At 40.7% G+C, this 25,883-nt stretch overlaps 1 protein-coding gene across 4 annotated transcripts in view; it reads left to right on the forward strand.

The window, feature by feature from the left end:
* Positions 1-25,883, forward strand: part of pde4d (phosphodiesterase 4D, cAMP-specific) — a 202,479-nt gene that overhangs the window by 123,665 nt on the left and 52,931 nt on the right. The window contains exon 1 of one of the 4 annotated variants that reach the window (XM_031309095.2): positions 17,369-18,280. The exons of the other annotated variants lie outside the window; for them this stretch is intronic. Within the exon in view, the coding sequence (XP_031164955.1) occupies positions 18,192-18,280 (89 nt within the window). The 5' untranslated portion in view covers positions 17,369-18,191. Of the gene's footprint in view, positions 1-17,368; positions 18,281-25,883 lie in introns of those variants that run through there. 4 annotated transcript variants of the gene reach the window in all.

Genomic DNA, 25,883 nt, shown 5'->3' on the forward strand with positions numbered 1-25,883 from the left:
GATGGCATGTATTTATTGTGTTTTAACAAGTTGTGTAAGTTCTGCATTCACACTGCCCCTTTACTTGTGTTTTATCACTGTGCATGTAAACTAAAATATGAGCCCATTATGCAAGAATTTGGAAGGGCGTGTGCTGTTCTGTGTGACAGAGTTCGGTGGTTTCCGCCATAGTTTGCAGACAGAATGTCACAGACTGAGCCATTTTCAGAGTAAGATAATTTTACAGCCTGCAAGCCTCCTCCTAACCTGTAATTACTTTAACAGTTTAATGTCACAAAGTCCTCTACAATACTCTTTCCTACATTCTGCACCCTCTTCATAATGCATGCCCTGTAATGGAATTTGGGGCAGTTAAGAAAAACATGAGAGAGAAAAGCTTTGCAATGACATTGAACACAGTTATCCTTCCAAATAGTCAATCACTTCTCTTGTTCATTTAAAAGAGTTTTCAGGTTTATCTCAATAGCTTTAATCAATATTTCCTCTTCCCTGTTCTCTCTGTGACTTGCTTTAGCAGTGCTAGCTGCATGGCTCTAGGTATGGCAATGCCAGTCTGTCGGTCCACCACTTTGGTCCGGACTGAAATAACTATTGGATGGTACATAATTTGGTATAGACACTCATGTTCCCCTAAGGATGATTTCTAATCACTTTGTTGTGGGGATCCTCTGGCTATTCATCTAGCGCCATCATCAGGTGATCATCAGAACATACTTAACTAATTGGTGAACATGGTGAACATTAAACATGTTAAGCCTCAGCATGTTACCATTGTCACTGTGTGCATGATACTGTAGCATGGTGGTACGCCGGTCGAAGCGGCCCTGCATTTGTGTGACCATCGATCACTGTGTGCACCCAAGTTAGACTTTACTTCCTGCGTAGTGTGTGGTATCACTCAATATTGACATGTAGATGTCTTCAGGCCAAGACTCTTCTCAAACGGAAAGTTTCGGGCACATTGGACAATGTACAGCCTTGTTACAAACCACTTCCTGTTTCGTGGTGTAACATGAAAATTCCATGCTGATGCATTTCGACAACAGATTAAAAGCTTCACAATTTAGCTTTACCAAGGTTTTTAGATTGTACTGAACTATTTTGAAGTCCAGTCCTGCAAATGTTCAGAAACATCCAAAAAATGCACAGTAAATTAAAAATAGCTGAATTCCTGTTGCCTTTAGGGTATGCTCCAAGATGCTTTTTTGTAAGTCTGGACATGACAGATATGCCTACCAGTTTTCATACATCTAGGTGAAACATACTGCAAGGGCTACTTCTTTGAAATTGTGTAGGGGCTATCGAGCCCTTTTGTTTCACCCAAGCACGAGATATAAAATATCACATTTTAAACTGGTTCTGATGCCTGAATACCTTTAGCCCCTCAAAAATGCAATTCATTTTCAGGATAATAATTATCCTATCAGTTTCAAGACAGCCTCCGCCGACCAATGATGTGCACAGGCCCTAATTAGATACACTGCACAAACTACACAGAACAGGATCTAAGCTAAATACTTCTTCATTCATTCAGTGTAAGCAGACATTTGTTGTCTCCTGAGCCTACAGTAATTAGCGCTTTGCTGGAGGTCATATCATCCCCCAGAGGAATCACTAATCACACCCAGATAGACACTCCATCCAGTGCAATGATTAAGGCTCAGACTAGACAGCCAGTGCAGAGGGAGCCAGTTGAGTGCCTCGGCTGCAACAGTGACACAACGTTGGTGCAATGCAGGAAAAGTCTATTTTTGGAGGGGTTGAGCAACAGAGCTAACACTATGGCTGGGAATGGAGGTGCAGAAAGTATTGGATGGGATGGATACAGATGTTTAGGAGGTACAAGTGGGAGCAAACTGTAGATCTACACAACAGGGTTACAGAGATTGAGAAACAGGTAGCTACAATAGTGAGACTGTGTATGACATCGGCTATGCACTATGAGCATGCATGTATCTTTTTCAACACATCTGTAAGCAATATGTATCTTGTCACTTTTCTACATAGTTAACAACCTTAGCTGCGAGACATATCCTCATAGCTCACAGGTGAAAACCTGAACAGTTACAAGTGGCAAATTAGAGCCAAACAATTTATCACATGAAACTAATTACACTGGTGTCCTCCTGCAGACGCAATCATCGACCGAGTACAAGCCAGTGCAATTACATTACATTACATTACATGTCATTTAGCTGACGCTTTTATCCAAAGCGACTTACAATTAAGTGCTTTCAACTGTGAAGGTTCAAACTCCAGACAACAAGTAGTAAGTGCAAATACATTAGCTTTAAATAGGCAAAGCTACAAAGAGACAAATGAAAGTGCAGGTTCGAAAGTGCAAGTTCAAGAACCATTTTTTTTTTATCCGAGGTGTAGTCGGAAGAGATGCGTTTTTAGCCTTCGGCGGAAGATGTGTAGGCTTTCGGCCATCCTGATATCGATGGGGAGCTCGTTCCACCATTTGGGAGCCAGGACAGTGAACAGTCGGGATTTCGTTGAGTGATTAGTTCTCCCTCGCTGTGAGGGAGCAGCCAGCAGTTTGGCTGATGCAGAACGAAGTGGGCGGGTTGGGGTATATGGTTTGACCATGTTCTGGATGTAAGCGGGTGCTGATCTGTTCGTGTTCCTGTACGTAAGTACTAGTGTCTTGAAGCGGATGCGGGCCGCAATTGGTAACCAATGAAGAGAGCGGAGGAGAGGTGTAGTGTGAGAGAACTTGGGGAGGTTGAAGACAAGTCGAGCCGCTGCATTCTGAATGAGCTGCAGGGGTTGGATGGCACATGCAGGCAGGCCAATCAGGAGGGAGTTGCAGTAGTCTAGACGTGAGATGACTAGAGCCTGAACCAGAACCTGAGCCGCCTTCTGCGTTAATTTTTAGCCTTAATCAATTAATAGCCTTAATAATAGTTTTAACAAATAGAATAATGTTTGAAAATAATCTTAGATACGCTGCCATTCAAATGTTTAATTTATATTGTGTAGTATTTTGTTTAGGTATTTTAGGCTTTGAGAGTAGTTATGATAGTACTATTGGCCACCACAACAATTAGATAACTCTTAATTCTAGTTTTCCAGCTTTTGGATGATATATGAGGATTAACCTACGGGATCACACCAATTTGTTAGTCTGTATGTAAGATAGCTTTTCATTTTAATGGTCTTTTTTTACTTGAGGCATTTTTACTTTTTTTTTTCAAAGCAGGAAAAGCACAGGTGTAATTAATACCATCAATGATGGCTCTATTCCATTTAAGTTTACCAGTAGGCCATGCCATGTCAGTGAGCCAGCATGCATTTTTCACCTTACCTTTTTCACCTTACCTTTTTCAGGGCAACTATTGTTGCCCTGAAAAAGGTAAAGCTGCATGGATCACAGTCTTTACTAATGTTGTACTACTACTGTGTACACCTGTGCGTTTCCTGCTATGACATGTTGAAATGTTTGCCGTCTGGTCTCCAACCTCTACTATCAAACATCACTTATAATCACTGTTAGCAAGCTACATCTGTCACTGAGCAAAAGAGCTGCCAACTTTGAGGATTGTCTCTATGACAACCGTGCAGAATGGTGATTGGTGGTGACATTAATGAGCCCTTGTTTTTTAAAGTGGACACAATACAGCTGACTGGTGACCACTGAAACACCCTAACTAGCGTGCTCCCAGATTTACCCACTTCCAAAATACACTCAAGCTTCATTTAATGGCCCGGGTACAAAGCTCTTATTGAAATGTTTAATGTTGCATCTAATTTGTCCTATTTACTTTCTGATGGCAACAGATAAAAAGTACAATGCTGGAAATTGACAAAACACTTGATAATTATTGTGAGCTTTATACATACATACATACATACATACATACATACATTAATTATTGTGAGCTTTATACATACATACATACATACATACATACATACATTAATTATTGTGATCTTTATGCATACATACATACATCCATACATACATACATTAATTATTGTGAGCTTTATACATACATATATATACACACACACACACACACACACACACACACACACACACACACACACAACGTAATTCCTCAAATAAAAGCCGGGGCCTTTATTTACCTGAACTGCAGAAGGTACCAGGCTTGTATTTGAAGCAGGCTTTTATTAGAGGCAGGCCTTTATTTCTAATTCCATCTGTTTGATAAGTATAATTGTTTTAAATAAACAGTTTTAAATGAAAAGCCATAGCGTTCCAGTGGACAGAGATCATTCACTTTTTAAGAAACATTTGCAAAAATATCACCATATACCATAGATATATATACGGTACTTACGTATATATATATATAAAAATCAAATTTATATATATATATATATATATATATATATATATATATATATATATATATATATATATATATATATAAAAATCTAATTTTTATATATATATATAAAGATGGCGCCGCTGTGTGTGTCTCGCCGCTTACCTCTGCTGGGATTATTGTTGATTTGCCTGTTTCTATTGCTTGTGACTCGAAATGTATCACCGCTGCTGGTGTATGACCGCCTGACTCTTTTAACTATATGTAAGTCTGCGGAGAAAGTTCCAATCTACGGCCTTTCTACTGCGTCAGCCCTGTCTGCCGCTCCGCAACAATCGCCGCAGGAGACGCGGCAAGAGAGGAGGAGTACGTGTCAGGCTCAGAGCGTACCTGGCATCATCCTCCACCTGCGATCTGGGCCATCCATGTGTCGGGTTTCCCGCGGAGTTCATCGGTTGCAATCTGCGGCTTTCTCCGGTCCACAGTTACCGGTGGCTCCGGCCGACTGTACCGGACTCCGAGTGCCCGTCTTCCCGCTGCTGGAACAGGAAGCGCTCCAAGCGAGGCTGCGTGCATGGGAATCTCCGCCCGCTCAGTCGTGCTTCCCAACAGACTGGAAGGCGCCCGATTCGCATGGCGCTGATCAACACTAGATCACTCACAAATAAGACTTTTATATTGAATGACTTTTTTACGACAAATGCGCTGGACTTTCTGTTGTTTACGGAAACCTGGCTGAAACCAGGTGATGACAGCGCCTTCTCGGAGCTCCTCCCCCCCAGCTGTTCTTTCCTCAACTCGCCCAGAGTGTCAGGTCGAGGTTGTGGGCTGGCCACTCTCTTCAAAGATGAGTACAGATGCAGGTTGTTACCTGCACTCATTTATAATAGCTTTGAGCTTCAGCTGTTTGTGGCTGACCTGGATTCTCCTGTGTTGTGTGCAGTTGTTTATCGCCCACCAAAACTCAACAAGGATTTTATATGTGAGTTTTCTGAGTTTTTAGCTGATGTGGTTCCTAAATATGACAAGCTTCTGGTTTGTGGGGATTTCAATATCCATGTGTGTTGTCCCTCAAACCCACTTGCTCATGATTTTAAAACACTTTTGAACTCTTTTGGCCTTAATCAATGTGTGGAAGGGCCGACACACCATCTAGGCCACACCTTGGATCTCATCATTTCCTACGGGTTTTCAGTTTCTCTGGGAGAAATAACAGAAACTGGTATCTCAGATCACTTCCCCATCAGGTTTGAGATCAGTGTTCCACCACCCGCTATTAAGCCTGTCTCCTCAGCTTCTAGGCGCCGCTGCATCACCTCCTCTTCAGCTGGAGAGTTTGCTTCTGCGTTTGTGGGCTCACAGTTTTATGTAAAGAATGGTCTGGTATCTCCCTCTTCCCCAGATAACATTCTCTCTGTGTTCAACTCCACATGCACTGAAATCCTAGACTCTATTGCCCCTCATCGGATTAAATCTATTAAACCTAAGGCGGACCACTGGCTAAATGATACCACAAGGGCCCTTAGGCAACACTGCAGAAAAGCTGAACGAAGATGGAAGAAGGACAATTTACATGTATCACTGGGTTTACTAAGGGACAGTCTAGCAGCATACCAGAAGGCTGTGAAGGTGGCAAAGATGCACCATCTCTCTTCCGTCATAGCTAGCAACTGCCATAAATGAGTGTTATTTAATACTATTAACTCTGTTGTAAATCCATGCACCTCTGCTCCGACAGATGTTTCAATCAGTACATGTGAGAAATTTCTCTGTTATTTTATCAACAAAGTAGCATCTGTCAGGAAAAATGCCAGTGCTAATTTTAAAGTGTTTGTACCTGCTTCTCCTGCACACTTAGCTGTGTTTGAGGAATTTAAACCACTTTCACTGACGTTACTTAGTGAGGTTGTACAACAAATGAAACCCACTAATGGTCCCCTAGACATTGTTCCCGCCAGAATGGTGAAGGAGGTTTTTAATAGCACCATTGGTTCGAGTCTTCTTACTTTTTTTAATTCTTGTCTTAGTTTAGGTTCTGTCCCAGCTGCCTTCAAACATGCTGTGGTCAGGCCCCTACTTAAGAAGCCTAATCTTGACCCCACAGTGTTGTCAAATTTTAGACCAGTCTCTCATCTGCCTTTTCTTTCTAAGGTTTTGGAAAAAGTTGTTTTCATACAGTTACAAGCCTTTCTACAGCAGAACTCTGTGTTTGAAAAATTTCAATCTGGTTTCAGATCACGCCACAGTACTGAGTCTGCACTGTTGAGAGTACATAATGACATTGCCTTGTCTGTAGATGCTGGGAATCCTACTGTTTTAGTGCTCTTGGACCTCACAGCGGCTTTTGACACTGTGGACCATGCAGTCCTCCTCTCTCGCCTTGAGCATTGTGTAGGCATCAGAGGCACGGCACTTGAATGGTTTAGCTCCTATTTGGCTAATAGGAGCTTTTCTATCATGATTGGTGACCTCTTCTCGTCAGCTGCTCCTCTCTCTTGTGGGGTTCCCCAGGGCTCAATTCTTGGCCCCATTCTGTTCTCTTTATATATGCTGCCTTTAGGGGCTATTATAGGAAAGCATAAACTGTCATTTCATTGTTACGCAGATGATTTGCAAATCTATTTGCCTATTAAAGCAAATGACAGTGTCGCACTAAACTCCCTGCTTAGTTGCATCACTGATATTAAGCTGTGGCTTTCAGAAAACTTTCTTAATTTGAATGAAGATAAAACGGAGTGTATTATTTTCAGTACTTCAGGCACGCAAAATGGTCCAGCTTTGAGTTTGGGAGCTCTAGCATCCTACACTAGGTCAGCTGTCAAAAATTTTGGGGTTACTTTTGATTGCAGCATGAAATTTGACAAGCAGATCAGTGATGTTGTTAGAATGAGCTTTTTCCAGCTTCGTCTCCTGGCTAAAGTTAAGCCTTTCCTCAACAGGCACGATCTAGAAAAGGCAATTCATGCCTTTATTAGTTCTAGGTTGGATTATTGTAATGTTCTTTACGTTGGTCTGAATCAGACCTCCATCGCACGTCTTCAACTTGTGCAAAATGCAGCTGCTCGCTTTTTAACAAACACATCTAGACGTGCACATATCACTCCTGTTCTCTACACCCTTCATTGGCTCCCTGTGCATTTTAGAATCGATTTTAAGATTTTATTGTTTGCTTTCAAGGCCTTAAATGGTCTGGCCCCGGAGTATTTGTCCGAAATTTTAACTTTGCGGGAGCACAACCGGTCATTGCGGTCTTCAAACCAGCGACTTTTAGAAGTGCCAAGGTCTAGATATAAACGGTGGGGTGACCAGGCTTTTGCAGTTGCTGCTCCGAGACTCTGGAACAAGTTACCCCCTGATATCCGCACTATTACAGATGTAGCTCTTTTTAGGTCCAAACTTAAAACGCATCTGTTTAGTCAGGCTTTTAATACGTAGCAGTGGTGTGACGATTTCATTCTTCTGTTTCTCTGTAACTATTTCTGGTTTTACATGTTCTTTCTTTATATTGTATGATATGTGTTTTTATTCTTGGTTTCGATGTTAAGCATTTTGGATACCTGCTGGTTGCTGTAAAGTGCTATATAAATAAAGTTTGATTGATTGATTGATTGATTGATTGATTGATTGATTGATATATATATATGACCATATAACAACAGCCAGAAGGGCGACAAAGCTATTTGGGTCAGAATTAATCAAACACCACCATTGTGTCAGTTTGAACCCTGTAAATGTACCGGGTGTTTATTTCAAATACAGGTACTACAGTATTGCTGGTAGATTACAATAAGAGCATACATTAGTTTAGTAAAACACATTGTTGGTTTGCAGCACACCAGTATCTGATTAACGTTACAGACGGTAGCTAGCTAGCTTTGTTTCTAGCTCCAGGCTAACTTTTTTTCCTCCCACCTCCAGCTAACTATTATTATCCTGGGGTCAATTATCCTGGGGTCAATGTCGAAATGTCTCGCGGCTTTTTAACCCGAGTTTTCCTCCGCATACTTTAAAACTCTTTTCATTTTGTTGTAGAAAAGTCCGTCATGAGACCTGTGTTACATCCAGTGTAGCTACTGCCATCTATTGGCACCTGTACATTACTACACTTGACTGAGTAACACCAAAGAATTTCTAATAAAGGAAGAAGTTCCACCAAGGGGGTAAGCTTCGCTTCAGAGCTCGAACCTCCTATGGCGCCATTTTGATGCTACAAAGCGATCACGCGCCGTTAGCATTCCATTGACTGCCATTCATTTTGACGTCACTTTGACAACGAATAACTACATTTGAAGCGTTTAAAGACTTTATTTGTACATTGTTTATTTCTAAAGAAACACGACAATGTATAAAAGGCTCCATTACCTTGTAGCTCACGTTATGGCTCCGTAGCAGACGTTTTTGTAACAATAGGCTAACAATTGTGTCATAACCATGCGACTTACTGTCGCATAGTAGAGGAATGACCGTATAGTACAGGAGAAGCTCGCAGGCAGATTCGACTTACATTAGCTGTTTACGTTTAAAGTGCCCATATTATGAAAAAAATCACTTTTTCTGGGATTTAGGGTGTTCTTTTGTGTCTCTGGTGCTTCCACACACATACAAACTTTGAAAAAAATCCATCCATGCTGTTTAGAGTGAGATACAGTTTCTGAATGTGTCCTGCCTTCAGTCTCTGGGTGAGCTGTTCAAAATCGGCACGGCTTGTGACGTCACAAGCCGAAACGAGCAGGCTAACCGCAACCATTAGCTCGTAGCGTTAGCATGCTAACGCTAATGCTAACGCTAGCATGCTAACGCTAGCATGCTACCTCGTTCTCAATAGCAAAGCACTGCTACAACACACACAAGTTCACCATAATCTACAAAAGAACTACTTACATGTGCGCCCTCATTTAGAAGTCTCCCAGCTAATCCTGCCTTGTAACTGACCAGAGTTGTAGAAACAGCCTTTCTTTTACTGTCTATGGAGCTAGCTAGCTAGCTGACATGATCTACATCTGAGCTACTGGGCATGTGCAGTGCAATCAAAGATAGTACAGAAGAAGAAGAAGAAGAAAAGAGGTCTCACTCTGTAGCTAAAACAGAGACCAGGTGAAAAGAGGATCTGCAGCAGTGAGAGAGAGCACTGCAGTACAACAAAAATATGGTGTTTTTTGAAAATTAAACCATGTAAACCTATTCTGGTACAACCTTAAAATACAATATGAACCTGAAAATGAGCATAATATGGCTGCTTTAATTACTAATGTTAACTAGCATTTTAGTTAGCAATAATTAGCCTGTGCCTATGTTATCTCCTTACATATACCTACGCTCTCCGTCTCTGCAAGATTGGGAATGATTGAGATTTCTCTTGGCACTCTACCAGAAGACTTACAACTTTCAGACAGGTTGCTCACGTCACATTTACGTCGTCTCTCTCAGTTGGAGGCTGCGCAGTAACGCTCAGCACTCACTGGAAAAGTGCTTCTAATATCCTTCACTGTTCTCCGTCCAGAGCAACGGGATCTGTTGGTCCATTCTTATATACTGTCAATGAGTTCCACTCTCTCGTTACTTCCGGCTTCTGATCCATATAGGGGGCGCTCACTGCGAGTGCAGAATGAATGGGACTCTATGGAGCTATACACCTCAAAATCCACTTTATCATTATTTGTCTAGTAATTTGAATGTTGCATTCAAAAGGGGAGGTTAAGAAAATACACACTGCTGGGTTTTTTTTAAAGTGGCTTTTTTGTTCTAAAAAGCCTTTTAAAATGTCAATGACGTCATACATATACGGCCAGAGATACTGCTTTACGGCAAGCTCTGACTCGCTTCCTTTTTTCTCTCGAGGCATCGACAACACAGCTGACAGGTCAAGCTCTCCCTGTTAATACATGTGCTAGAAAGAGGTTTGCTAATGTTTTAAAGACCACGCCGAAATATTCACTCTGACATTGTGGTTCTGCTTCGGATGCCGTCAAGCGGGATCTCCAATCATAATCAGTCCTTCACTGACCAATCAGCATTCATTAGCAGAATACTAGCGTGTTATGGGCAACAACGACTCAACCTGTAAGAAATCAAAAGGACATAAGTACTCGTTCATTCAACGTTCGACCTATAATCCATGTTGAACTTGCAAAAACTACAATCAAATCTGAGATTTCTCAACGACAATCAGGCGAAAGAGACAAATGTAGCCGTCTAGCTCCATAGAGTCCCATTCATTTTGCACTCGCCTGCAATCACCCCCAGTGGAACTCTGGTGGAACTGCAACCAAATTCGGTACAATAGTACCGAATTTGGGGCTGAATAGGGAGTGGAAAGGCTTTCCGTAGACTGGCTTTGGTAACACATACAGCCGCATTGACTAAAATACCGGTAGGACAATAATACTTTACATGAGTACCATAATCCAGAAAAACAAAGTGTGGAAAAAATCAATATATTGTTGAATCTGTTAAATTAAATTGGTAGAAATGTACATTACGATTAACTTGAATGCACATTATATAAAATGCACTTAGGAGATTATCCACACTAACTTTTCCCCGGCCTTAATTTGAGGCCGGTCTTTATTTGTCTGTGTTGACCACACCCCTGGCCACTATCAGAGGCCCGGCTTTTAATTGACTACCGGTTTTTATTTGAGAAATTACGGTACATACATACATATGCATAAACTGCATTCATATATGTATGCATATATAAGTATAACCGTTTGAGGAAGAGAAAGCAGGTCAGTTTGGAGTTTTCAGAGAGCATTGCTCTCCACAATAATTTGAAAAATAATAGTATCCCAAAGTTATTAAAATACCCCACCAGTCCTGTGACATTACATTGATTTATTCACATCATTTGACAGTGTTAGGGGTTGATCTCTCACTTCCTCATTGACCCAGCAGACTGCTCATCCTCTCACAAAACTGAAAGAAGAGGATGACATATTGCTAAAGCTATTTAGTAGCCTATTGTTAGTTCAAAACAAATAATCTGTAATATGTGGCTCCTCCATGTTTATCACTTGGGCGGACATACCTATGCAGTTTGTGACATCAAGTGGCAAATACCAAATCCTGCAATAAATCCTGCAGCCGTGCAACTCTTAATTACTGCTTTATTGATAGCAGGTGCATTGGAAAGGTCAACCAGCAAAATAAAACACAGAACAGTGGCATTTGTTGTAAGACAAACTTACAGTATGTTGTATGCCACAGGTACCTAATTAGAGTGATAAATACACTGTGCATATAAATAAATATGGTTAATTGTATTAGTATGGCCATTGCTAAAGAATTATATTTTTGTCTTACTTTTGACTGCCAGTATCTGTGGCTTCTCTACTCTCTATCACTTGTGTGGACAGGCCTCGGCAATTTGTGACGTCAAGGGGGAAATACCAAAGCCAGCAATACATTCCTACATATCCTACTCATGTTTACAACTATAGCAGGTTGATGTTTTCCCTGATCAGCAGTTCACCTTTTACACTGAACGTACACTTTTATAAATTGTGACATATAATAAGGATGTGAAAAAATGAGGGCTGTCAGCATTAACGCGTTAATCGCGATGCGATTAAGGGCCGACGCGATGCGATTAATTTTTTTTAATCGCATGCCGGCATTTATTAATTTATTTTACACTTCACTCAGCTTTGCGTTGTGCCTAACAGGCTACTATTTTGACCCTTTGCAGCACCGTTACTTATCATCAAGCTGCCACTTCCTCGTAACACATCCTGCTGCTGCTGGCTGCAGGCATGATGGAGAAAGACAGCAGCAATGAAATCCTGAATGCCGCTTTTTATTTTCCAAACTTTCCAAAATTTCCAAAACTCCCAGACGGCTCGTAGACAAGTCGAAAACCATATGCACATTGTGTAAAGCCGAATTAAAATATCACCGAAACACGTCAAGCTTGAGCTACCACCTACGGAGCTAAGCATAGTAGTACAGTTAATGTGATGCTACCCATTAGCATGCTACCCACTCAGGCAAAGCACTATTTTGGAGAGTGCTACTTGCCGACCTGTGGATGAAACCAAATCCCAAAAAATTACTACAGCTCTTGCGAAACGGGTGGCAACTAACTGCAGACCTGTCAGCATCATAAAGGACTCGGGTCTTAAAGACGCACTACGGTTGACCTGTCTCGTTGCCGTCGAGGGGGACAGCAGCCCCACACACAGCCTGTATGACACGGAGAAAGCAGCCACAGTGGAACTGCTGCAAGGTGCTGCAAACGCTGTCTCATTAACCGGTGATCACTGGACGTCAGTGAGTAATCAACATTATTTAGGAGTTACTAAACACTATATTGACTCTAGTAAGGATAGGGATTTTTAGTTTTTTAGTTAGGTACTTGGAGGAATTGTGCAATAATGACAGATTCACACATTTTTCTTTTGTTTACAGTAAATAAATAATAAACAAATACAAATCTTAAAGTCAAGTTCATAAAGTAACTTTCTTTGCATTCATTTGATTCCCAATCAAGGTACACTGGTAAAAATTGTTTTCGATTGTTAATATGTACTTAAAAACTGTTCTGAAATGCAAAATATGTGATTAATCGCGATTAACTATAGAAATTAGTATTCTGTAGCAAATAGTAAATAGTGTATATATATGTATGTGTGTGTGTGTGTGTGTATATATATATATATATATATATATATATATAAAAAAGATAATTTCCCCTATAAAGCGCCTGATAGCGTAAGCCAATGCCGTGTTTGAGCAATAGTATTAAGTGAACTTGTACTTACACACTTGTTAATGCATCGTGTATTGGCAGGTTTCCAGTACCAAATTACAGTATGAGTATAAAACGTGTTCTGTTGATTTCAGTATTGACATTTTAAAATGATAAAAGTGATGTTTTCTCTATCAATGTAATGGGATAATGAAGGTATCTGAGAGAAGAGCAGAGTTGATTGCACTGACTGTTAGTGAGACCCCCTTCACCAGATGGTGTTGTAGTGGAGATTGCCGCGGGTTATGGACCATTGATATTTCCGTATGCTCCCATCTGTACCTGCTTTTGGAAGCCTCATGAAGCAGTCAAACTAGATATCACAGTTTACAATGGTGGTTTTTAACCAGATATTCATCATGCTTCTAACCATGGTGCCTGGCCCGCCATCTGGTTGAAGCGGATTTATAAATAAAGGCACATTAAGTATCCTTTCTGTTGCACTAGGTGAAAGTCAATCACTACATGTAACACATATTTGCCTTTGGTCTTTGTTTTTATATGTCAGTTATATTTACTTTTGTGGGAATCTATTCATTGTGTTTAAGCAATACACATTTGTATGAGGGGTGAGGGATGGAAACATGCACACCATAATTATCTGTGGCTTTGGCAGGTTGATGACTACGGTGTTAGAGGCTAAATCTTATTTAATTGTAAATATTGTGCTGCATTTCACTGTGTTATTAAGCCCAATTTGCCTTAATAGACCACTGTCAAATTAAGCTAAATCCAAAGCCTGAGTGCATCTTAATATTATTCTTAGTAAATCATGAGCAACGGTATGTAAAGCTAGGTGTTTTTAGGCAGTAAATAAATGTTGGTAAAGGTGTATAAATGTATTAAATCAAACACATTCAAGAAGAATCTTTACTGTAACAGATTGGTGCTTTTAGTCATACTCAAAATAAATTTAGTTTTTCTCAATTGTATTATCACACAAAATGGTATGTAGAATTTGTAGTCTTGGAAAAATGCTTTTTTTGTTTGTAAAATACAATATATGTAGCCCAGTTTTGATTCTCTTAAAAGTAAATTAACTGATATATGATAGAAAGTACATGTACTGTACTATACTATACTATACTGTACTGCACTGTACTGTACATAAACTCTACATATATCTTTCATACCTGACTACAGCTGCTTCTTTGTTGTAATCCTGCAATTTTTTTTAAATAAATTAATAAGTCCCTCCCTTTTGTCTTTGGTCTGCCTTAAAAACCTTCTCCACTTCACAAGTGAGCAATTTTTGGGCACTTCAACATTTTTCACATTCTAGAAATGGCCCTTGAAGTCTCCATGTCCCCGTTAGACATTAGTGGGAATCTAATTACAAAAATATGATTTGAAGGGGAAATGTGTTAACCTTTGCTCAAATGCCACTGCATAACCATCTGTGAATGGCAAGGAGGAGGACTGGGCCCACGGCATTTCCACAGCGACACAGAGTGATGGACAGCTGGCCTACCTCAAAGGAACAAAACATGCACAAGGGCCCAGTTTTCTCTCAGTCTCTAGAGAGATTCCTATTTGGATGTAAAGTATATGGGATTTTTATATTAATGTCATGATTGAGCTGTGCTGGTGTGGATTTAATTGTTAAATGCTAACTGTGGTATAGAAATGTCATTTGGCTACACAGCAATTCCATTATGTGATTAAGCATTAATATGTGGCACAGCTCAAATATTGATTTCTGTGGTACAAAGCCAACCTTACATTGCCTTTCAGGTTTTATGACCTGAAAAGTTACATCATGTCTGTTTTGAAGCTAAAGCAGTCATGCATCTGGCAGGCCAGGCTGTTGGACCAGCTCTGTGATTTGACTGTAGAGGTTGTTCAGCCCGTGTTCTTTGGACATTGATCTGCAGATAAATAAAGAAAAGTACTTTGCTAAATGTCAGTACACGTGAAATCGATATGTACTTATTCCGCTGTGTAATCTGGCCTCTTTCCCCCTGATGCCCAGTTAAAGAGAGTCATGTCGGAGCACCAATGTAATGGAAAAGGCCAGCTGATTCAAATATGATGTGATTATTTTTTTTTTTTACATGCAGGGGTCACTGATGATGATGGGTTAACACTGTACTTTATGGCAGTAATATGTTATTGTGTTGGCTTTCTGTCAGGCACATATCATCGTTTCAATGTTTCTGTCTCCCTGCAGCATGGCTGCATTTAATTTTTAATTTATATTTCATCAATCCTACCTTGTTCTATCACTGCTACACTTTCACCCTCCATCTTTTCAGCCCTTAGGCCCATGGTAAGAAAATTGCAAAGAAAAGCCTCATCATTGCCCTTCTTGTTTTAAAGATGCTAGCATATGCTCTTAGGCTACGTTCACACTGCCTGCATTGGCCGTTTGATGGTCTGGCAAAAACGCAGGTCTTTCCATTCATTTTGGGCTGCGGTGGGGGTTACGCAGGGGGGACACTCAAAAAAATGCTTGCGGTGGCCAATCATCCAACCAGTGTGTTTTAAACTATGGTTTGAGGCGGCGTGGGAATCCCGTACAGTAAACAGGAAACATCACTGCCATATCGCTACCACAAGAAAGTTTTTAAACACTTTGAGGGTAAAAAACTAAACACAAGCACTGAACTGCCCGGGAGTTTGTAGCTTTTTCTCTCTTTCGCTCTCACCCACTCTACTGCTTTTTTATATTTATTTGACAAAGTCTCTCTCTGTCTCTGTCTCTCTCTCTCTCTCTCTCTCTCTCTCTCTCTCTCTCTCTCTCTCTCTCTCTCTCTCAGGTTGCAGGATGAGTCCTGACAGCTCACCAGTGTTGAGCAGAGTAGGGGCCAACAGCCCCTAAAGCAGGGACTAAGATTATGTAATACACACGTGCACACACATGCGCACAGGGACATACAGTGGACAGTATGTTCTATTATTAGAATGCTGGTCCCAGTTTCATTTAAATGCAAGAGATCTGAAACAATATGACTGTTTTAAGAATAAATCTGAGAGACAGCTAGAGAGTTGTTTTTTCTGTATGTGTACATAATGAATAACAGGTGCCTCAGTGCTTTCGAGCTGCTTTCTTGCTTAACCTTAAAAGCCCCTTATATTGAAATTGTTCTCCCTGTTGCTGCCTAAACTGTCAACCCTGCCCCTTAACACACTAAAACTACCCACCATCCACCCCCCCTCCCCCAGAGAACTGCAATCTGTCTTTATTTTCCCGCAAGCAAATTCCTCAACATTCAGCTTCACTCCACCCTATTCAAGAGTGGCTGTTGTGGCTGAAGGTGCAGGCTTACAGAGGCTGTGAGGTGGTTTGACTTTTGGCAGGATTTGAGAGGCTGCTGACGTGTGTGTTGGGCAGGATGTGTGTAAGAAGCAGTGCTGGATCCTGTTTTTCAGACCGCAGCAACTGGAGCTCAGCCACAACTATGGGCTTTAATGCAAAACACACACACAGAAACAACCTTAGTGTGCTAACCTCAACCTCAACTCAAAACTTCATTGCCAACACCACTCGCACAAATGTGTGAATTGATATGTGCATGCAAAGTCACTTATACACATGCATTCAAAGACAGACTGTTACCTAGACAGACATGCACAATGAACAACATGATGAATTGTAGATTAGTTGTGATTTATCTAGTTATCTTCATAATTGAGTAGATATAAAAGACAGTATGTGGCTTGAAGCCGCTGGTGTAAGAACAGAGGGTTGCACTATACTCCAGTAAGGCAAAGTAAGACATAACAAGTTTCTTGAAACAAACATGCCTTGGGGGACGCCCCCTGCATGCTTTCACAGTTACATACGCACAGACTATACTGTACGTCACACATACACACACACACACACACACACACACACACACACAAACACAAACACAAACACACACACACAGTGCGGTTTGAATTGTCATGGTTCACTGGCATGCATGCTGACACTAGAGACAGACAGGGTGTGCTTAGAGAAGCAAAAACAAAAAAACTGACAGGGCAACAGCAGTGCTTGCGTTGTGATGACGAAGGAGGGCTTTGAAAGAGACACACATATTACTTAAGAAAAGAAGAGCGAAAGATGGAATTAAGGGAGGAAATCAGGACAATTACTTCTGTCAACACTTTGCCTATATGACTTAATACAATAGAGGATGTGTGAATATGTGCACTCCTGTGTGTATGCAAATTGTACATGTGCAGAAGTGTTCCTATCTGAATAAGGATGAGCAGTATGTGGTAAGAGGATCAATAGGTTTAGCTGACTGGATCCTGCAGGAGCAGGCACACCTCTTACACAGGGTCAGGACATCCCACTGACTGGAGTGAGGAGGGAGGGAGGGAGGGGGAGAGAGACGAGCGAGAGCGAGACAGAGAGAAGGGAAGATACCGAAGAGGCTCTTCACTGTTTTTTTTTTCTCTCCATATTTCCTCACTTCCCTTCCTGGAAGGTTGTGAAAGGGCAGAACAAAGAGGGAGACGCAAAGTAGGAGAGACAAAGGGGGCAAAGCTGAGAGGGTGAAAGCTCATTTGAGTGACTGTGTGTAACATGCTCTGTCATGCTGGTGTGACTACCACTGCCTCTCCAACTGCCGTTGTTGGCGGTCAGGAAAAGGAATGTTTTCCGGAGGAATGAGTCCCTGAACCGGTTCACCATGTGGATGTGGGACAGTAATTTCCAAACCTTTGCCGGAAGAATCCCACGGAAAAAAGAGAAGCGGCCGGAGAGCTTAGCTGGTCCTGCTGGGTGGCCGCATGTGTGCTCGCACTGCCGAGACGCTTGCTAAAAGACGTTCACACTGGGCTTAAGTCTGCCCCAGTTAATGTTTTTTTTTTTTTATTGTCACATTTATTGGGATTTTTTATTTCTCTTCTGGAACTCAATGGATTTTATGGTGCTATGTTGTTTGACTTTTAAGATTGCCTTGTTGAATGTAAGCCGGCACCTTTTGCTGTGATGCACTACCAGTGAGGTTGGAAGTTCAGAAGGGGCTCTTTACTGGAAGACTGGTCTGAATGGGCGCATCACAGCAGAGGACTACAGTATGGGACACTACATATTGTGCTGTGGCCTGTGGATACTGTGGGGCAGTGTCTGTAGATAGATAGCTAGGTAGATACAGGGGCTCAAAGGGTGAAAGGTTATCAGGTAGGGGGATCAGTCCTGGCACAGCTTCGGTATGAAGCCTGGACAATGTCCAGGTGTTTCCAGTGACAGGTCCATGATGCACCTAAGCCATTTTCCTTTCAGAAGGCACTCCTGGATATGGTGAGTAATAGACGTAGTTATTGTTTAAAGATGCATTTGAAGTTGTGAAGTTGTTTTTTTTTGGTGTGTTTTTCTGTCTTTTCATGCGTTTACTGCTGCCGCTTTCCTGGTAACAAAGGAGTATGTGCATGAGGTCATTTAAAATACTTACAATGTGAATAGGTGTGCAGATTTATTTGTGGGTGTGTGTGTGTGTTGTTTTTGTGGTATGGTTAGAGCTCATCTAATGCTAGCCTAGCCCAGCCCAGTGTAGGTTTTCCCCAGCTCAGATGTATTCAGGGAAATGTATTGTTAAATGGGCCAGACATTTCCTGTCATTTTCTCCCACACTAAATGCACAAGTAGATAAAGTCAAGGGTGAGTCCGAAATAGAAAGCACACAGAGGTCTTGACTGCTTAGTTGGATACTGATTTCAATAGCAAAACTACCTGTAAAAATATCTTGGAAAAGTTGCTGTATTGTTGGGTTTCTCTGCTGTCTTGTTTTGGTTAGTCATACTGGGAATCTTATGGGAATAGTTGTCACAGCTACGTTATGAACTGGTAAGGGACACAGAGGGAGTTATGTCATCATAGTGGGCTGTTGGGATATGGACAATGCTCATATTTCCAACAACGTTGTTTTTTGTAGTGGTATAGTTCTTAATGCTCACACAAAATATATTAAACTCAACAAATGATAGTAGGGGTAGTTATATTGCTGTCTGTCGGACCGGTTTGTCAATTGTTTTTCTTTGGCATTATTCTTCTCTGTGGTGCGACAGTACACATGCTACACCTTATCGTATTTAATGTATTTTTTTTCAATCAAAAACAGCCCTGGGCCTCAGTATTCTCTATGCTTTGTTTTAAAGCTAAGTACAGACATGCAAACCATATTCCATCTTTTTCTCTGTTGTTTCTCTCTCTTTGGGCTGGTGGATGATGCATGTAAAGGCAGAAGAATGTGAAAGACGAGATCTAGATGGATGTCTATGCAATCTACAGTATGTGGCACAAATTGTACTCACTAGCGGCCATTGATTTAACTTATAAATCTGCTCAGATTGCAGAGGATGAGATGTGCCTGATAATGCAATTTAATAGGTTTTCAGTAGAGACAGTGAAAGAGCTGTGGAGAAGTAAATGGAACACAAAAGAATGTGGAAAATCGATGAACTCTATGCAGATGTCAAAACACAAAAGAAACACAAACGTGGGCCTACCCAGCCACTTAGACTTCCTCCTGTACACACACACACACACACACACACACTCACACACACACACACACACACACACACACACTCACACACACACACACACACACACACACACACACACACACACACAAAAGAGGGCTGGCCTTTCAATCAGGAAGCAATGTCAAATAATTCCTTAGTAATCCATGAACATATTGTAAACAGAAACACAGCTAAACATCCTTGCTCCTTTCTGTCCTCTTCACACACACACACACACACACACACACACACACACACACACTGGTAGGGATTATAATGCACACACACAGGCTGTATAAACAGAATGTGGAAGTGACCATATAGTGGAAAGTTTAGATAAGTGAATTGGTAAGTCACGTTTTTTTCACAATATATTACTCTCAGCACTTTAAAGCTACACAAAGTGTCTGTTTTACAGTAGTTGTTTACAATGAAATATCTGTGTGTAAGAGAAAGCTATAATTCACATTCTGCTGGAATGTATTGTGTTGCTGAATTGGATAGATGTATCACATCTAGTGACCGTGCTACAACAACAATTCAGGGCTGTCATGGTTGTCCTAGTCGAGCATTAGTATCTGAAAATGGGAGATGGGCCTGTCAGACTCCATTCAAACCTCAGGCAGGGATCTCTTCTTCTCTTTCTCTATACAGTCAAGCTATGCCCCAAAAATAAATGCATTTTTGTCTGAAATGTGCATTCACACATGCACCTACCCAGACATGAACACACAAATGTATTTGCTGTATTTATCTGGGTAAATGCATCTCACTCCAGAGTGTATTGAGGCCATGGAGGAACATCATTGGCAAAGTATCCCTCTCTCTCAGTAGACCACGCTGCATTATAGGATTATTGTTACAGTCAGGAGCTTTTATCGATCACTATCCTTCTGAACTGCATACATAACCTTTAATGTATAGAGACTCTCGGGAGTTATTATAACTGGCTTGCTGTTTTCATCCTACATTTTTTTTAAATGTGCAGGGTGTTGCCCTCAGCACCACAATGAATAGACTAAGATGTATGATTGTCTAAACTGCATTAAACACTAACCAGAAAGGAAATGAAAAGTGTGTGTAGTAATCCAATTAAGTCAATCCAGCGCCTCAGAGACCAGGGGGAGAGGCTGTATTTATTTTATTGATGCATCGCTTCCATCTCCCACTCTCCTAAATATTGCAGGGTGTGTATGGTCAGTGGATAATAAATTGTTTAAATACGTAATTTGTGTTTTTCTCAGCTTTTATAAGCAAGGTGTTAAAGGACATCAGCCCCCCCCCCCCTCCCCCTTTCCTCTCTCTAGTTGGCCCCAAAGGTGGCTTCCTCAGACGTACCACATTTTGTCAGAAAGATAACAAGACACAAAGCATTGTTATCTCATTTCTTTGAGGCTTTCTCCCACTGCACATTGTCATTGATTCTAGCGCTGCTGGGTCAATCTCAGCCAAACTTGAGATTACTTTCTATCACTCCAAGTTACATTGCTGGGACTTGGGTAGAGCTTTTAAAATGGGCTTTTGGGATACAGCAGAGACCTGCTGTCAGTTTTGAAGAGACAAAGTCATCACTCACTGTTGTCCCAGAGAGTGGGTGTGTGTGTGTGTGTGTGTGTGTGTGTGTGTGTGTGTGTGTGTGTGTGTGTGTGTGTGAGAGAGAGATACAGAACCACTTCTCACCTACAGCATCAATCTCTGCCAAGCCTACTGTGCAGGACCACACAGTCTAACGCTCCTATCTTCTTCACACTTTTTCTTCCACTGCATTCTCCCCCAGAAACCAGGCTGTTATGTGTGAAAAAAGACTGAGTGGGGATAAAAGGACATAGCATGCCTCCAGTTTCAGTGTAATGTGATACCAGACTGATAAATAAAGACATTTTATTTTATTTTCACAAAAAAGCAAGTAAAACAGACTAATGATAAAATTAGATTAGAATAAGAAAGTTTTTGAGAATTGTGTTGAATTGATTCGCAAGGACAAAATCCTTGCATATGTTTTGAATGGCATTATGCACTAAATACTGTAACTGCACATGCAGAGGTCCACAGTTTAAGTTGCACAAATTAAATTGTTCCTTATTTTCATTTTGATAAAATGTGTGTTTGTCAAAAACATCATGTTACAAATTGATATGGCAAACGTGTTGGCAAAAAATTACCTTTTTACACATCCAACAGATCCGGTGCAACATTAGCATTAATTAAGAGTCGTGCTACACGTACAAGTCCAATATTCACTCTCCTTTTGGGTTTGTTTTAGTCTCCACCAACTCATCATGGACATATTTTTCGGTTTAGCTTCTACACTAAGTTCACCAGCTTGCTGCTGACTTTGTTAGCAGTGTAAATGGGTTTATTAGACGTTTTTCACCAACAGCTCCCTGCTGTGGCTGGAAATTAGGTTGACAACAGCGCTGAGAGTGAACCAATATAGTAAAGTTGCTAGCCGTAAAAACTAAAATGAATTTTGAATGAATTAAAATGTTCTGTTGAGTTGAGAGGAATTGCAGATTCATGACATTACACATATTCATTTACCCTAAAAAAAATGTATTAATAATTCAAAATGATTTTTTGTTGTATCCCTAGATAAATTGGTTTTAACTTTAGATGCAGGCAGTGTGCACTGCTTTCAGTTATACAATCTGTCAAACAGCAGTGTATGGTCGGACAGCCCAGTCTGACCACACGGTTTATGACTAATAACTAATCTTATGCTGTAGAATATCAGATCCTGTGACACTCGCCTTCTGAAAAAGGGATGACTGTCTTCACTGATTTCAGTTTCAGTTAATATGTAATAAAGTCATGTCTGAGTAAGAGCTGTGATAGTAAGATTTAACTGGAATGTGTTGTTTTTCCTTTTTTCCCGTGAGGCAGTGTGGCCTTTAAATTGATTATCAAGTTACTTGAAGCATGACAGACATGTTCTTACTGATATATTTGAGGCTCTCAGTTTAGTCTGCATAGAGGGAAGCACATACTGGTGTTGCTCACAAAGGCTCCACTGTTTCACCTTCTCTCTGTTAGAACGATTTCAGTTAGCCCCTCTTTTGAATTGCTAAATGATCAGTTCATTGTTTCACACCAATTTTGCAGGACATTTGCTGTTAGTGTGTGTTTGTCTGAACACACACACTGAGTCAGTCAGTATTGGCAATGTTAAGAGTCTCTGTGCCCAAGCTGGGCTGTTCTCTTTATCATCCAATATCTCTTTCCCCCATTGCTGCTCTTGGATTTTTTATTGTGTTATTCTGCCACTTATTTACAGTTGATAATGTTTTCCTCTCTTACTTTTTTGTGTTATGTGTTATACAGGAACACCTCATGTGTTTTCGAACACACCCGCAGTGCAGAATGAGCAATATCTAGTGACAGTGTTTCAGCATCTCAAAGCCAAAAACACACTTTCACATAGGCAGACAACAATAGGCTAACACTTTGAAATAATTTACCATATCAGATTTTTTTCTCACCCAGACAAATAAAATGAGTTAACCTTAGTCATATGTCCCTGATTATCTAGTTGATGATGGGCTGCTTTCAGAATTTTAATAATATAATAACTAATGTAATAATAACAATAATATGTCTCATGTGTGCCTTTGTATTGATGTTTTGGCTTGTAATGAACAGAAATCACTTACGGTCTTTATTTAGTGTGATCTAGTTTGGTGCTTTTAGCTGTCAACTAGCCTATAACATGGATGCATTTACTGTTTTGTCCCCTTAGCCTTTCATTAATTGTAAATAAATAAAAACAGAGCAATAAGACCAAGAGGAACAATGCGCTCCTTAGAGACGTACTGCTGGATTCAACAGTTGTGGCTTTATAACTCCATAGTTACATAACTTGATCACTGGAGTATGTTGGAAACACATACATGAGCCACATTTCTGAAAAGCCTGGAGGCAGCTTTGACATCACATTCATTTTAAATATCTATTTCATTTCAATTTTATTCATTGCAGCCTGTGCTGTCTCTCACCGCTATCCACAAAGCAGCTGCAAGATAGGGCATTCAATCTTGTTTTCATCTTCGGGGCTGAGGCAAGGAGATGGACAGATAAATAACAATACAGCGTGGCAGCCAGACATATTGGAGGCGGGGGATAGCTGCAGGTGCTTGTATGAGCTCAGCATAAATCAAAAGTAGAAATTTAACAAGCTAAAGCTGGAGCTAAGGGAGCTGGGACTGCCCCTAGACAGTGATGGCAGATGTTAGTCAAATGTAAAATGAAAAGTAGGTAGATCACAGCTTCATCTTTGCTTGAGATCTGTGTACAGTAGTCAGCCGTCTGGCCGTTTTGAATGGCTGTAGTAGCTCCGTTTGATCAAATATTAGAGTGGAATTTTTTTTTTTTTTTTTATTGAGTGTGTGTCCATAATTATAAATCATGAAGATGGCATCTTATGATCCGTAGTATTCAAACGATTAGTTTTCAGCCTCTCAAATGTTAAGATTTGCTTAAATTAGCTTTTTTATATTTTTGGTTTTGGACTGCTGGCTGGATGAAACATGCAGTCCTGAGATGTTTTTTGCCATTTTATACACAGTTAATTGGAAACATAATTGATAGATTAATCCATAATGAAAATAACTGTTGTAATTTCCCTGACATTGAAATGCCATTGCTGATTTGGTGACAAAGAAATTAGGAAATATCATTAGTTTGTCTGTGGTGAGTTGGAGTGCAGCTGTGCAGCCGTGTACGTCACTATTTGACCCAAACAAAACCTGCGGCTAGCCAACAGATGTTATCATGCCCAGGCCCTTTCCTGCAAGAACAAAGCAGCGCTCTGAGAGCGGCTTGTTATATACTCCCACCACAGCTAAAAAACAAACAGCTGTAACGAAACAAAAAGATGTGGAGAATCGTTTTGAGAAAAACAATGTGGAGGCCTAGCCCTGGGATTTTCTTTAACATACATTAAGATTGAAGGGTTTATGCGTCACTGCTAACTTTCTGTCTAGGTGTGTGTGTGTGTGTGTGTGTGTGTGTGTGTGTGTGTGTGGAGGTTCATCTGGCTTTGATTTCTGGCTGCTGCTTTTGTGCGAGGCCACAACTTAACAAGTAACCCCTTTTAGATTCAGATTTCCAAAGGTGTGTTGACTTATCCAAAAAAGTTACACTCATTCTCAGAAGATCTTTGTCAGCTGTTTTTAGTTCAACCACCTCCCTTGTGGTCTGCTTTTCAAACCAATTACCTCTTATTAGCATGAAAGCATGACGATGACTATGTTTATCCCAGGAGGGAATTGTCTGTGATGATGATGGTGATTAGGATTGCCCTGATGCTGTATATGAGGAGGCATACAAACAGATTAGAAAGGCTTAGGCTCAGAGAGGGTGCCCCCTTACACACACACACACACACACACACACACACACACACACACACACACACACACACACACACACACACACACACACACACACACACACACACACACACACACACACGCTTTCAGACATACCTGGCTGGATGAAGATATATTACAATTTATACAGAATTGTAATTCCAGCTAATGCTTGCTAGGAAACCTGTGAGGGTAAAGGAAGGTGAATGACTTGTCAAGTTGTCTTAATTTGTAGTGTTTTATTTTGGCAAGGACAGTGCTGTATAATAAATTTGAGGTGTAGAGTTCAAGTTCATACAAAACCCTGTTCGTATAAGGGTTTTATTTGATAATTGTTTGTTTTTGTTTTTCTCTTTTGTCCAGTTTTATTGTTGCATTGGTTGTGGACTTCCTTTTCCAAACTCTGTATATCCAAGCTCTTTTTTTATAACCAATTTCAGTCTACATATTTCACTTTCCTCTGTATTTTTGCATGCGCTGGTATATTTTGAATGCAATTGTACAGTGCTCCCTTCGAAGAAAAACACTCCCACTGACACAACCCTAACTGTTACACTTGTCATCCATCCGGTATGTTAGACTCTCTGCAGGTTGCAGAATAACACTCTCTCAGCAGGATAGGAATCACAGAATATTTGTGACAGCACTGAATATCTACACTTAATTTCCGCTTTTCACCATGCACTTGATTTGGTACACTCAGCCAGTACTCACCCCTTTTTACTGTCTGTTCGTTTAGTTTTTTCCAGAAGCACATTCATGCCGCAAAGATCCTGTTTTATGTCCTCCCAAATGTGCTTTTAAGAGCTTGAGATTAGGGGACTTGTTGGAGTGATCTGCAGGGCAACCTCATTTTCCTGAAACATCATGACTATGTAAACATATGGAGGAAAAAGGGTCCCTATGCATTTACATAAGTTCATCTCTGCAGTTAGTTACAGCCTGTACATTTCTACATCTAGGGTTAACAGGTTCCTAACTCTTTCTGCAATGTTCTTACACCTCTGTCTGGAT

The sequence above is a fragment of the Sander lucioperca genome, chromosome 2, assembly GCF_008315115.2.
Source record: "Sander lucioperca isolate FBNREF2018 chromosome 2, SLUC_FBN_1.2, whole genome shotgun sequence".
In the NCBI taxonomy this organism is placed as follows: Eukaryota; Metazoa; Chordata; class Actinopteri; order Perciformes; family Percidae; genus Sander; species Sander lucioperca.